Raw genomic sequence first — 14,622 nt, forward strand, 5'->3', positions numbered from 1 at the left:
CGAAGGAGGTCAGGAGCTTTCCTACCACGTACCAGTGCTGGTATGAGGGAGGTAGCAAGAGCATCGTCGGGAGGGGAGGGCGGGACGAGGGGGATGCAGCCCCTTTAGTCCACCTCAAGCTGTGGTTTGTGACTACACCCAAAGGCTTTTGTTTCAAGAAAGCCTTATTTTTTTGGTAAACTTAATCCTGTCCTCCTCTCAGCTGCTCAGGTTTGGTTCCCTTGAGCCAGGTCGTGCTGAGGGAAACCCACTCAAGTCCAACCCAACCCCTGTTGTGCTAATGTATCCGCTGTGTCTGGGGGAAGGAGACAAGTGCTTCCTGCACCCATTTTGGGGCAATACCCTTCAATTTTTCTTGCAACTTGAAATGAGAAGCAGGACATGGTTAATCTGTGTCTCTCCCACCTGTGTCACTTGGCAGAAGTGTCCAACTTGGTGTTTCTTACACACCTCCGGTGGCCTTGGGGCACTTCCATACCCATTGCCCAAGGGAGGAAGAGGAGGCAGGAAAAACCAGGAAAAACCACATGATTTCCTAGTGATGCAGGAGGAGAGCTCAGATCTCCTCCTCTTAGTCACCACCACCCTACAGTTCTCCATCAGAGGGACAAAACTTTGTTGACGCCCAGTTGAGGGTTGTAACGCAGGGAGTGTAGATAGGGCAGTTAGCTACAAACTTTGGTCTCCGCGTGATCCATTACAGAGCAAGGTGCGAGTGTTTTGTGATGAGCTGAAGCAGCAGGTAGAGTAACACCCGGTCCTGGAGCCATGCCCCTTCCTGCTGAGACCCTCTTGGGCACAAACAAAAGGGTTTCTTGCAGTCCTGAGCACCCAGCAGGATGAGGATCCTTACCAAATGCATCAAAAGAGGTGTGACCAGCAGGTTGAGGGAGGTGATCCTGCCCCTCTACTCCGCTCTTGTGAGACCCCACCTGCAGTACTGCATCCAGCTCTGGGGACCCCAGTACAAGAAGGACATGGAACTGTTGGAGAGAGTCCAGAGGAGGCCACAAAGCTGATCAGAGGGCTGGAGCACCTCTCCTATGAGGACAGGCTGAGACAGTTGGGGTTGTTCAGCCTGGAGAAAAGGCAGCTCCGGGGAGATCTAATTGCGGCCTTCCAGTACCTGAAGGGGCCTACAGGAAAGCTGGAGAGGGACTGTTTGTCAGGGAGTGTAGTGACAGGACAAGGGGGAATGGGTTTAAGCTGAAGGAGGGGAGATTTAGAGTAGATATAAGGAAGAAATTCTTCCCTGTGAGGGTGGTGAGGCACTGGAACGGGTCGCCCAGAGAAGCTGTGGATGCCCCATCCCTGGAAGTGTTCAAGGCCAGGCTGGATGGGGCTTTGGGCAACCTGGTCTAGTGGAGGGTGTCCCTGCCCATGGCAGGGGGTTGGAACTAGATGATCTTTGAGGTCCCTTCCAACCTAAACCATTCTATGATTCTATGATTCTATGATTTTTAAAAAGATCTGAAAGCAGGTAGCAAACACACAGGTTTTTTAAGTGTCTCCTTAATGCAAGCATCCTTAGGAGCTGTTTTAAGGAAAACTTACATGTATTTAGTCATCCAGAACTTTATACGGGCTTTTATTCAACTCAGCTAAACTTTGACAGCGGGGGAAAAAACTGCGAAAGGCCTTTTTCCTGGCGCGGTTGCTGTTTGCAGAGTTGGGTTTGCGTGTTTGCAAGCAGATCTTAGTCTTCAGCTAAAACTTGTTCCAGAAAAGACAACTGTCTTGGGGGAAGGGAGCCTAGGCTCAGCACAGGATTTAGCGGCCTCGATTTGCTGGTCCCCGAGCCGATAAAGCTCCCGCTTCACATCTTTTTAACATTCCCTTTTCAAAGCATAGTGGAAACATCAAATCTCACCGCAGCTTTGTGCATTGCATTGGCCCTCGTTGCAGGTGGAAAAAACAGAGGCTACGCAATATCGCTCGAGGTTACAGACGGAGGTGGCTGAGCCAGGATTAGATTTTGGAGGCTGCTTCCCAGGAAAATGGTTCATTAAACCTTCTTGCTTTCTGGGACATGGGGTTGGGGAGGGAGAGGAGATTTCCATCTAGAGCAGAAGCAGGATTCGGGTTGGGATGATGGAAATAATATTACGAAATGTATTTCAAGGACTGGACCAGAAGGTGACAGTGAGCATTAGCTATCGGGTATCAGCTGGAAGGCGTGTGAAGTATTACAATGAAGCTAAGGTATTTACTCATTCCTTTATAAATAAAAAGATACTGCCTTCCCTGCGCACAAGACGATGCTCCTTCGCTTTCCTGCTGATTTAACCAGTATCTAGCAAAAATGCTTAATCTGCCCTAACAAAGCATGGTGTAAGTATCAAGAGAACAAATATCAAGGCTTTAACAAGAAGTGTCAATATTGACATTGTTCTGTGTTGAGGGATATTGGTAGGTTGTTTTTATTATAGTAAGCAACTTGTCAGAGGAAAACTCCGATGGAGCTTTGCAAGTGCCGATAAAACCTGCAGGTGCTATTGAAATTGAGCTCTTGTTCGTGTGTGCTTTGAATATAATTTCCAGTTCCAGAAGTCAGCTTTATGACTTTCTCCTACCCCTCCTCCCTTCCAGTCTCTCCCGTGATGCAGATTAAACATTCTTCCCAAAAAAGAGTTATTGAAGCATTGAACATCTCTTCAGCTTGCAAAGACATCTTCCTAGTCTGATGAGTTTGCTCCATACCACAAAAATTGCCCGTCGCTGAGTCCAGGTGTCAGTATCAGGAGCAGGGTGAACGCATCACCCCTCGCTTGTGCAGAAACTATGGTTTCTCCTGCAACCTTCTTAAACAGTTCCACTTCTGCTCCATGCCAGGTCATCTGCACTCCGTACTTGATGCCTGTTGGCAGCAGAAGGTTGATTCCCAGCCGCAGATCAGGCTACATTCAATAGCTTGAATGCAATCTCAAGCTCAAGTGCCATCTCTAGAGTGTTCTCCATGCGCTGCAAAATTGGAGGTGGATCCTGCCACCAGGTAACAGCTTGGAGACTTGGCAACTCGAGGAGTTGCAGGCTGTAGAAAAGGTAGGTCAGGCTCCCCCGTGGCATCCTGCTCCCTTGGAACAGGTCGTCTAATCTTGGCCTGTTGCATCTTCAGTTGGAAGTAATACTCCCTTCTCCGTCTGGATGTTGTGAGGTTGCTTATGTCAGTAGTGGATGGGTGTTCAGGTATGGAAACGATGAAGCTACAGAAGGTAGCCGGGACCTGGAGCTGGTGCCTGTGGCCAGGCTGGGTGTTTTCTCTGCTGGTTATAAGGCACTCGCTGCTCAGTGTCTTATGAAGACTGAATTTCATCACCTTGGAGACCTTTCAGAAGTGGCTGGTTTGCCATGTTGAGTGGGAATCACAGGCTGGGTTGCATCTAGATCATCCAGATATGGCCCTGACTGCCATAATCTCAACATTAAAGGTTTCAGGGCCTTTGGAGAAGATAGTCATGAAAGCACTGCAAAATTTTCCAGCCAGAAACTTAGTTCTGCACTTTGCAAAGGTCTGGCTATTCTGGGAATGCAGCACTTTCATTTCATCGTCCTGCGGGACCCATTCATGTTTTCTTCCTAGTTGTCATCACATTTTATTGGGATACCTACGTTTTCTGTGATTGCAATCCATCAAAATAATGGCCAGGTCTGACCTTGCCTTAGGTTGGGTAATCCCAAAGAGAGATGGCTGCAGGGCATCTCAGAATTTACAAAATCACAAGCTTCATGGTATCTTTTCTGGGTGTCTGCTTATATGTCATGTGTTTGCTTCATTTCTCATTTTAAACTAATCCTCAAAATGCCAGAAAGCAGAATATTTCCAAATGAAGAGGGGATTTCTACATCTTAGGACAAAAAAGGTCACCTGCAGATATCTGTGTTCCTTTAATTGACTCCATTTTTAATGGATGTGTCCGTAATCGTGTTTCAGTTCTGTGCCATGGTGGCCACGTGGGAATTGTTTCACTTGGGGCAGTTAGGAACTCCTTGGTCCTTTGGTACAAGGCTCTAATGGGGGAAAGACCCACAGGCTATGGAGATTCCTTGGTTTGTCGTGGCCAGACATCTGTTCGTGGTGGCCAGAATTGTGTGGGGAACAGAGTTGCTGAAGGTCTTGCTTGGGTGGAGAGGCAGCATGAGCTGTGTCAACTGCAGCTAAAAGCATGGCATTTATTGTATGGAGACTTACCCAAAAAAGCCTGAACTGGGATCTAAGTGAGGAATAGTCACTGGTCTGGCCCTCCTGTGCAGGATGAATATTATCTACTCTCAGTTAGGTCCTACTGACATAAGAAACCATTTATTTTTAGGTGGTATTTCCTGAAAGAGTGGTGGAGAGTGTGGGTAACTCTGTTGTGTGACATCCCAGCAAGCGGCAAGTAGCACCCTGCGAGCCTGTCTTTACTAAACAGGGTTTCTGTGGTTAGAAACTACTGGATAGGGGTTGTCTTGTACATCCCCCTGTCTGGGTTCTGCCATTGAAGCACTGGCTGGAGGAGACCTGGAGGGGTCTCAGCTGGGCTCTTGACTTCACCATGAGCTCCTGTGGTGGGCCTAGGCAAACCTGATGGCTCTGTTCCCCACCTCATACCGGCAAAGGAGAATGATCCTCCACACCGTGCTGAAGCTTGCAACGATGAGCTGCTTAGCTCCCAGGGAGGCAAATGGATGCATCACCTAAAGCATAGCCATGTGGAGATGTGTCTTCTGGGATCTGTTTCTCATTTTACCTGAACCTTCTTGGGGTTTGCATTTTGCTTCAGGACCAGGCCATGGGGAGGCTGAGACAAGGGAATGCATTTACTACAACGCCAACTGGGAGTTGGAGAAGACCAACCAGAGCGGCGTGGAGCGCTGCGAGGGGGAGAAGGACAAGCGGCTCCACTGCTACGCCTCCTGGAGAAACAACTCGGGATCCATCGAGCTGGTGAAGAAAGGCTGCTGGTTAGACGACTTCAACTGTTATGACAGGTAATAGTCCAACTGTTTTATTCTGACTACGGGTTTAATTGTTCCTCTAAGTGCAAAGGCTCTTGCTTTTTGCATCGAGGAGACGAAAGCAAGTCCAAGTCAATTGGCCCATTCATCTCCTGTAATTACTTCTGTTGCTAATGCAGCTCTCAGAATTGTCACTTATCTGCCTTGACTTTCTAAACAGAAGCTGCAAAAGGCACTTTTAGGGGTTTTTTGTTGTGTGGTTTGTTTTTTTTCCCCTTAGCAAAGCTTTGATAATTCTGGCATGCATTGAAAAACGTGTCCTGTACCATCGAATGAAGAGCAATATGTTCTTCCAAGAGCATTTGGCGATACAAAGGAAAACTTGGAATCATTTGGAGCTCTCTAGAAAAGCACAGATAGCTGGGGGTGGTTAGAGGTTGAGTTATTCTGCCGTTGGTGATGTCGCAAAAAGTTTCACTGTTCTTCGGCTGAGTTAAGAGATGGGCCAGGAGAAAGAGTGGGGCAGCAAAAGCGATAGGCGTGTTTGTGTGTTGCTGCCTGTAGCAAGCTGAAAAGGAGACAGGTTTTGTAGTATGAAGGCTCCAGCCTCATTAAATAGCTGGGAAAGTCAACTGGTCTTTTCTCATTCCCCCCGATGCAATTCTGCAGAGGGGAAAAGAATTACGGCTGAAGAAAACAGCCCTCTGAAGTTTCTCAGTTTAAAAGGACAATGCTCGGTAGCTCTGGACTTGGTGTTTCTGTTAAAAAAACCCCAGTGACCAACCAAGGAACCCAAACCCAGCCCTTTCAGTAAAGATTAATAGGACATAAAATTCAAGGATTTCCCTTGGTGTAACACCAGTGTAGGTTGATCTCACCTTTGTGCAATTCCCAGCTGCGCATCTTTGTAGCTTCTCATTCCAAAAGTTTTAGAACATCAGGTCCTAAGCTGTGGGGCTTAAGCTGGGACTAGATTTGTCCCATGGCCGGAGAGTTTTCTCTCTTCGGCACTGTACACTATCCCTGTTTTTGTGCCCGTTGTCTTAGCTTAACCCGACTGTGAGCCGTTCCTCATCTTCCTTCTATTATTAGCGCCGGGGTTACTTTCCCACCACACCTATTCCCTTGCCGGTTGCGTAGCCACGCTCTATATATAGTTAAATTTTTATTCTTTCTCGATAAATCAATCCTCCTTGGCCCATTAGTCATCTTAATGCCGATCCTTCTGAGAACAGAAGGTCACTCTAGTTTCCTACTTCCAAGCAGAAGTGTTTACTGTAAACAGATTTCTCCTTTCAGTGCCTGCTCTCGTATACAGTGACACTTGTATTGTCACTGAGTGTCTCTGTGCAGGGATGTAGTGGTTCTTAAACTTTGTCATAATGTGTTGCTCTGTTACAACAGTAAAAAGTTTCCAGGGCTCCTCAGAAGCCTTTTTGCAGCCCCGGGGTTGAGCATCCATTATCCTGCAGTCTGATTCTTCAAAGTCGCAGTTCCAGGGCAAAGCTAAAAGATCTTCTGAGAATTAACAAACAGCACAAGTGTTGAAAGCAACGTTTGAAATAAAGGTTACCTTTAATTAAATAAAGGGAGTTTAAATGGAGTCTTTTTTTTTTTTTCCCCTCGAATGCCCTCAGCAGTCTTTCACGCAGGTGGTGTTGCATCCCAAGATGGCAAAAATGGCTAAAAAGATGATTTTTCAATCGACGGTGCTGCGCTGATGCCATTTCTCTCCCTGTTTTCAGCACCTTTGGGTGCTGAGCTCCTGGGTGCGGCCTCGGGAGATGCACCTGTACCTGTATCTGCGAGCTTCCCCTGCACGCAGGGCACGGTCCTGCTCTGCTGGGCGGCAGCTCCTCGCATAGCAGAGGCAGCACGTACCGGCCCGTGGCAAACGCTGCCTCCTTGTCACTGGAAGGTGAAAAATTCAGGAGTGCAAGGGTTGGGACGTTGAGGGTGATGGCTCCTTACTCTGTTCTTTATCTTAAGGAAACAAGAACGTGGCATATGTACATTTAAGGCTAGAGGAAAAAGGTGGTGTTTAAAAATCGACTTGTGTGCTCTTCGTTTATTTACACAGCCCCACCGGAGAGGTCGCGTTCGTGTTCCCTTGAAGAGCACGTGAACCTCTACGAAACGTGCCCTCGCTGCCATAGAAAAATGTGTCATTCTCTCCCACTGTCTCATTTGTAATATTTGCTAAGTATAACATGTCATACGTACCTGGATGGCTGCCCTGAGCGCACACCAACTCAGAGACAGGGATAATGAATTGCAGATGTGGAGCAGGCTGTTTTCACTCATTAGCTTGATTTCTTAACCAACAGATTTAGCAAAGGATGTGTTTTCTATTGAAGACTCCAATACTGATGCTGTTAAATCCAAACGGCTTGTTATCTGATTTCATGAAAAAGCATCTGGAAACATTGCTTAACTTGTTGAAACATGTTTGTTCATTTGAATAAGTCAAATAGTTGCTTTTTTTTTCTTTTTTTCTTTGAAGTTTAAAAAAATAAAAGCCTGAAAAACAAACCAAGTGCTTCCCAGCTGAGACCTTGCATGAGACATTTCGGCTAAAGCCATTTTAAATATTAAAATATTGAAATAATAAAGCACCAAAACCTACCCTGTGTTAGGACTGAAGAGAGCCCTTTCCGTTCTTCTCGTGGCAGTATGTCAGCGACACCACAGAGAGGGAGGCTTGGCACGGGTTCATAAATGACTAATAATGTCAAACACATATGATTGTTTTGCTGCTTCCTCCGAGTGGTCGAAGGAAGGAAGTTATGCATATAATTTAGCTGGGCTTCAGGAAATAGTTTGATACAGTTCTCTGCGGAGAGCAGCTCTGCAGCCCTAATAACTAAAAGCAGAGGGTGACGTAGCAAAAGGTGGCGGGGAAGGGAAGCAGGCATTTCAGACAGAGAAAGAAAGGACTGCTGGGGCGCTGCAAAAAGTCACTGCACGTCTCTTTTGGCATTGATCTGCGGGAGAGGGAGGATGTGTGGAAGTGGAGTTGGTCTGATCCGTGGAAGTCCCCTAACGCCTTGCAGAGCGTGGAAGGAAACCTCAGTGCTGAGGAGGCTGTAGTGCTACCTGGATAACCGGCAGATATGAAAAATGAGAGCTGCAACCTGATTTTCTTAAAGGTTTTTGTGCAGGAATAAGTTTTTTTAAAGGAGAAGGAGATGGCACTTGAAAATTAAACTTTAAAAAAAATCCCCCAAACCTGCAGCCTCCCTCCTGCCTGCAGCAGGACTGCTGTTGCTGCCGGTGTCTGGTGCCCTCCTAGTGCATACAGTGATGCTCAGGCTCTGAGAGCAGGTCTAGCTCAGCCCTCTTCATACGTGCTTTATGGCACAATCTTTAATTGCACGATCAAATACTCCGCTCCCCTGACAGCATACATACAGGCTGAAAGACACTGTTCAGGGAACGAGGCGTCTCTCCATCGCTTTTCTGCTTCTCATTCAGTTAGCGGCGGTGGCTGTTATTTATTACTCGCCATCTAATGCCTTCGGTACATATGGAAGCATTTGTTTCCTTTACGGTCTTTTCAAGGGTCTTTGCTATCCACTGGGGTATTTGAGTGCCAAGTTGTTTTCTGTGAGCGCAGATCTGTGCAGCGAGGAGAAGGCGCGTGGAGAAGACAATTCGGAGCAGGTCAGCTCCCAAAGACAACAGGCAGGAGTTGGCTGACGTTGTTTTTTCTCTCCCTTCGTTGCCGTGTCTGTCCCTCCCTGACACAGGCAGGAGTGCGTAGCCACAGAAGAAAACCCCCAAGTGTTTTTCTGCTGCTGTGAGGGCAACTATTGCAATGAGAAGTTTACCCATTTGCCTGAAGTCACCGGCCCAGAAGGTGAGTGACCAGTGTGGGTGGGGAGGGGGGTCTCTTCCTCTAGACCCAGTTTTGTGATGGCTTTGGGCTGCTGGATGGTAAGCAAAAAAATACATCCAGTGGGACGCAAAGTACCATTTTGGTTATAAAGTCCAGAAACCCTTCTACTGGGATTCGTTAAGAATAGTTTTGTAATGATGTTTCACTCTGTGGGTGAAGGGTGTTGTACCAACACCTCGGGTACCGTCGGTAAGGATTAGGTTTTCTTTATGGGGGATGTTCACAGTGGGATCTTCCAAAACAAAATCCCACACAAGGGGAAGGGGCCAGGGTAATTAATACAGCATGGCTCCAGACTCAAACTCTTCAAAGGTATTTGACACCTTCTTCATTAATTTTCGTAGGTCGCAGGTCTCCAAATACCTTGAGCATCTGGGATTTTTGCATTTGATTGCTATTTTGTTGGTCTGGGGATTGTAAGGGAGTGGGAGGGGTGTCAGCTTTCAGAGTTTGTGGATATATTTCAAGGAAGAAAAGTAATAGCAGGTCCTTCTGCAGAGGCTAATAGAAAAAGGGTTCTTTCAGCTGTACGCTTGCTAAAGTATCATTCAATAAAAATTATTAAAGCAGGTGGATCTTTTGCTTAGGATGGTTTCTTTTGCTATCGACTACCTACACTTACTGCGATGTTCCAGTAGGCCATGATCAGATTTTCCTGGGCTTTCCTGTTAGGTTTTTAATTGTTTACATGGGTTTTATTATCTCCTGTTATTAATGTACCCGTAGCAACCTAGTAGCAAATTTTCTTTCTCTCACAGTTTTTTGTTTAATTTGGCAAGTCTTGCTATTTTTTTCCTTCCCTGTCTCCAACATAGCAACATGGCTCCATTTAGTATTCCCATTGTTTGTGTCTCAACTGCACTGATGTAATTTGGAACAAGAACTACTGTGGGAATAGTGCATTTGATTGTGGCTCCGGCAGCATTTTACTAAAAACTGACATCTTGTCAATCACTGTAAAAGGCAAAGCAACGCTGCGAGGGATTCTTGCTCGCTTAATACATTCGGAAGGGTTAAGAGGAGGAAATTTTCTGCTTTTACATAGCCCAGCAAGAAATACCCACCTTAAATAAAGGGCAGACGGAGGCTCGGCTTGCAAAGCGTGGTTTGTACCATTGTAACTCCATTAGTAATCACCATATGGGAAAGGGTGAACCGCAGAGCCCTGTGAACGCTGTCGGACGTGATGGGACATGCCACTAAGCACTGTCAGCTTTGGAGTAGAAGGACGGACGGGGTTTGGTTGCATCTGGACGTGTGGCTGACAGTGCTGTCGCGTGCCTGAAGGGTCCTCTCCCCCGTTTACCCTGCTCTTTTCTCGCAGTCATCTATGAGCCGCCGCCACCAACGCCCTCCCTGCTCAACATCCTGGTGTACTCGCTGCTCCCCATCGCTGTCCTCTCCATGGCCATCCTCTTGGCTTTCTGGATGTACCGTCACCGCAAGCCTCCCTACGGGCATGTCGACATTAATGAGGTGAGGGAGTCGCTCCCCTTTGTTTGGACCTTACAAAAGACACGGAGGCTGCTCAGTATGGGTTCGCATCCACTTTCACTTCACTCTGTTCAGGCGACCTAACTTCTCTTCTCTCTCTTTTTGAAGCTGGTAGGTACAGATGGCCTCTGTGGTGATGACAGCATCCCCTGCGAGGCTGATGGGTTTAGATGGGGTTGTTACCACGTCCGAGATTCCTAAGGGATGGAGTTACACAGCCCTGCTTGGGGGCTACCCTTCCCCCCAAACTCTCAAACCCCTTGCCTGATTTCGGCCAACTTTGCAGAGGAGCAGAGATCAGAGAGATGATAAAGTTCCTACCAGCTTTATGGGGTGAGGGGAGATGCTTTCCCTGGTGAAGCTCAGTTTTTATGAGCCATCAGAGAATGCACGCAGGAGGTCATCCTCATGGCCCAAAGCCATCGGGAACTGGTCCTTGCTGGCTCTGCTGTGCCCTGAGCCTTCTGGTTTCTTCTGAAAGGCCGAGCAGCTACTTCTCCCTCCCTCCTCAGCCCGGTAGAGCCCATACTTTCCCACCTGAAAGCAGATAGGACAGAGCTCCAAGCCCACGCGTCCTGCGGGGTTGCGTTGTTCTCCTGGACAAATGCAGAGTTTAAACAGATACGATCTTTATGATGCTGACAGACCTGTTTACTGCCCATTGCTAGAGTTCTGTGAAACACGCCTGATGAAGTGTAAAGCGGTGGGAGGTTTTAGGTGTAGTTGGCTGTTGGGTCACAAAGATCAAAAAGTTCCTGCTTTTGGCAGGAGGTGGCCTTGAGGTCATCGGTGTTTTACAGCCCAGAATAGCTCTTGCTTTGAAAACACAGGAGGATTCAGGTTTTGTCAGAGGATGGCAGGCAGTAGGTCGACACACAAAGTGACACTTGGAGGCGTAGATTGTTACATACGTTCTATACAAATACCCTACAAAGCAAGACAGGGAGCTTCAGGCTGCTCTTGCTGCAAACAGTGCATCGAAATAATTTGCATTAAATAAAATATCACTTCTTTACGCCTCTTTCCCCGTATGCAATCTCTCCATTCCTCCTCTCCCTTTATTTTACAGTCCAGCTTCAGCTGGTGACTATGTTTCTGTCTCGTGCAGGACCCCGGCCCGCCACCCCCTTCTCCCCTGGTTGGCCTAAAGCCTCTGCAGCTCCTGGAGATCAAGGCGAGGGGACGCTTCGGCTGCGTGTGGAAGGCTCAGCTGATGAACGACTACGTAGCAGTGAAAATCTTTCCTATTCAGGTGAGAAGGGCGTTACATTAGGTTCTCGCCTGTCGGGCTTCCTCCCCGGTGCCGAGATGCTCGTAGTGCCTATGGAGGTGGTTTTAAGGCCATAACAAAGATGCACGTGGACTCTTCTGCTGGGGAAGAAGTTCAAGGACCCTCCCTTCCTACACTTTTCTCTGCATTTCCTCATTACCCAGCACTTCCCGTAGTAGTAGTTGTTACAAGAAAGGCAAAACCAAGCACGTTTTGAAATCTACAGGGTATTTTAACTTCGCTGCAAGCGTCCGTGTTGTTCAAAGTCCAGCGAGGCATTGTGCGGCTGCAGCGCCCAAAGTGCGCACCGAGGACCAAAGCCCGGCGCTGTGTGTCCTGCCCGGGTAGGTCGTAAATCCGGCCCCACACCTAGCAAACAGTTCACAGCTTAGAGAGGCACGGCCCCGGCGCTGTGAAAGCTAATTGCACCGCAGTGTTTCTGTCGGCTCACGTCTTCTGCTCTAGGAAACCTTTGAACACTCCTGACTTGACTCTCTAGGAATTTCAGATGGAAAGAGGAAAGCAATCAAAAGTCAAATGAAAGAAGAATGACTGAAACATCTATGTGCTCCTCCGCTATCTCCTTCTCCGTTAATTTTTTGCCCTGTATTTGTTGTCACAGCGTTGCTAAAGGAGATTTGCACATCTCCTGGCCAAGCCAGCGGTGACCTACTAGTAAATATTCAATAGAGCCCAGATTAGATTTTGCAGTCGTAACAATTACAGCTGCAGCGCAGATCTGGGTGCTGTATGCACAGGCTTTATTCTTGCAAGCATCCTTAGGAAATCTTGACAAATCTTATTTCTCAGTGAGGTTGAGTTTTGATTCCTCCTCCCTCCTCTCCCCGCACATTTGCTTTAGGAATAGCTGAGGATAATTTTGGAGAAGGAGAGACTGAGAACAGCAACTTCCAGTCTTTCTCCAGCATCTACCCTTTAGGAAAAGAGCCTCATTTTGAAGGGATACATCACATCCGAACGCCAGAGGATGATATTAATAGGACCGTGAGCAGCTCTGACTGAGCTGAAGGAGCTGTTTGCTTTAAAGGGAAGCGTGATCTTTGATGGTGCATTTCTCCCTGCTTTAGGATAAGCAATCTTGGCAGAGCGAGAGGGAGATTTTCAATACTCCTGGCATGAAGCATGAAAACCTTTTGCAATTTATCGCAGCGGAGAAAAGAGGGACAAACCTAGAGACAGAGCTCTGGCTGATCACAGCTTTCCACGACAAGGTAATGTATCATTGCACGTACATTTTGGGAAGGCAAGAGAGCCAGCTGGTTGTGGAGCAGCAGGATTTGGTGTCTAATACTCTCCCAGAAGCTCCCTTGTGGTCTATCCCGTCTGTCCCTGGTGAGCCATTGCTCACTGGTTGCAGAGAGCTGCTCCTGCTCCGCTCTGTCAAAGGCCCTTCCTTTAGCTTTCAAGGCTTTCCTGCACAAACACAGGATTAATAAAGGTGGGACTTGGTGAGAGAGAGAGGCACAGAAGGCCACAGCTCACGTATGTGGTGGTCGCCATCTCGCAACCTGCGCAGATGAGCACGTGGGAGCCGGGGGTCGCAGACCGTCGCAGTCCCGACTCACCCCTTGCAGATGGGCTCCGTGTTTGCTTTTGAAGCTTGGGGCGTATCTCCCGTTTCATGGATTGCTTTAGTTATCAAACATGACTAACACTTAAAATAAAACAAACACACACAAATCCGGGGTTGAGCCAGCAGCATTATCCCTCTGTTTAATCCAAGGTCTACGGAGTCAATCATTGCCACAACCACTTGCTACGATGCATCTTCTTCTTGCATGGAAGACTTTCCCCTTTCTTAGGTTAGATGAATTGCTGTTTTGAGATGATTTTGTCTCTTCCTTACCTCCCTCCCCTTCCCTTGCAGATTAGTAGACTCCTTTTAGACATCCAGATACTTTCTGTGCTGTCAAGGGCTGAGGACTCATGAACGCTTCTGCTTTTTATTTCTTCTTTTTTACTTCAACTAGTGATTTTTTTTCCCCCTGTTAAACCAAGGTTCAAATTTCTCAAGCACTCATTAAAACCATTTTCGAAACTGATGAGTTGGCACATCTGTCACGTAGCAGAGTCTGTGATTAAAAACATACGATGTCCCGTTTCGCAGGGCTCTCTGACGGATTACCTGAAGGGCAATATTATCAGCTGGAATGAGCTCTGCCATGTTGCAGAAACGATGGCCCGTGGCTTGTCCTACCTTCATGAAGACGTCCCTTGGTGCAAAGGTGAAGGACACAAACCTGCTATAGCACACAGGTACGGCCTCTTTCATTGATGCCATTCAAGTGCTGTGTTCAAATGCTCGCAACTTCTTTGAAATGATGCTGCTGAATGGAGGAGGAGATTGTGCTTTTAGGAAGTAAATGCCTTTTAACCCAACAAATCCTATGCCTTAGAGTAGGATTCTTGTCTAGACAAGATTTTTTTTCAACCACATATGAAATGGTGAAGGGCAAGTAAGTGTCTTGTCTGTGAAACCGTCAGTATGGTTGGTAGTGGTTTGTGGCAAACATCTGAAGGGTACGTGCTCCCCTCTTCCATCAACTCTTCTCTTGATGTAGTAGGAAGGGAAATCTGGTTGCTGCAGAACCAGTCTTCGAAAGAACTGGGCTTGATGAAGCACATCCATCTATTTCTGTGGCCATACCAAGATTTGGACCCTGTTTTTCTTGGTTTAGACAGATAACTCCACTGCGCGTCTTCCCACAGAGCTTTTGATCATTACACGAGAAATGGAGAAACTGATGAAACGGAGACAATGGCTGCTTTTTATTTTTCACTGTAGTTTTGTAGTGCCCAAAGCGTGCCAGGGTGCTTATGAGAGACACCAGAGCAGGCACCAAAGTCCCCGAGACCTCTTGGCACACCCTTCAACCCACCTGGGCGACAGCATCGTGGGGACAGCGGGAATCCAGAAGGCAGTGGGTTAAACCATCCTTATTGCGACAATCCTTGGGTTTAGCCCTTAGCAGTCCCACGTTGCTTCCCCTGCACTAAAAGC

The 14,622-nt window shown here is 47.4% G+C and overlaps 1 protein-coding gene across 2 annotated transcripts in view; it reads left to right on the forward strand.

Moving 5' to 3' along the window:
- The window catches only part of ACVR2B (activin A receptor type 2B), a 100,215-nt gene that overhangs the window by 75,125 nt on the left and 10,468 nt on the right, over positions 1 to 14,622 (forward strand). For both annotated transcript variants that reach the window (XM_054817114.1, XM_054817115.1), the window contains 6 exons: positions 4,764 to 4,971; positions 8,688 to 8,797; positions 10,161 to 10,312; positions 11,439 to 11,582; positions 12,689 to 12,832; positions 13,729 to 13,877. In XM_054817114.1, the coding sequence (XP_054673089.1) occupies positions 4,764 to 4,971; positions 8,688 to 8,797; positions 10,161 to 10,312; positions 11,439 to 11,582; positions 12,689 to 12,832; positions 13,729 to 13,877 (907 nt within the window). The remainder of the gene's footprint in view (positions 1 to 4,763; positions 4,972 to 8,687; positions 8,798 to 10,160; positions 10,313 to 11,438; positions 11,583 to 12,688; positions 12,833 to 13,728; positions 13,878 to 14,622) is intronic.

This window comes from Grus americana, chromosome 2 (genome assembly GCF_028858705.1).
Source record: "Grus americana isolate bGruAme1 chromosome 2, bGruAme1.mat, whole genome shotgun sequence".
Lineage (NCBI taxonomy): Eukaryota > Metazoa > Chordata > Aves > Gruiformes > Gruidae > Grus > Grus americana.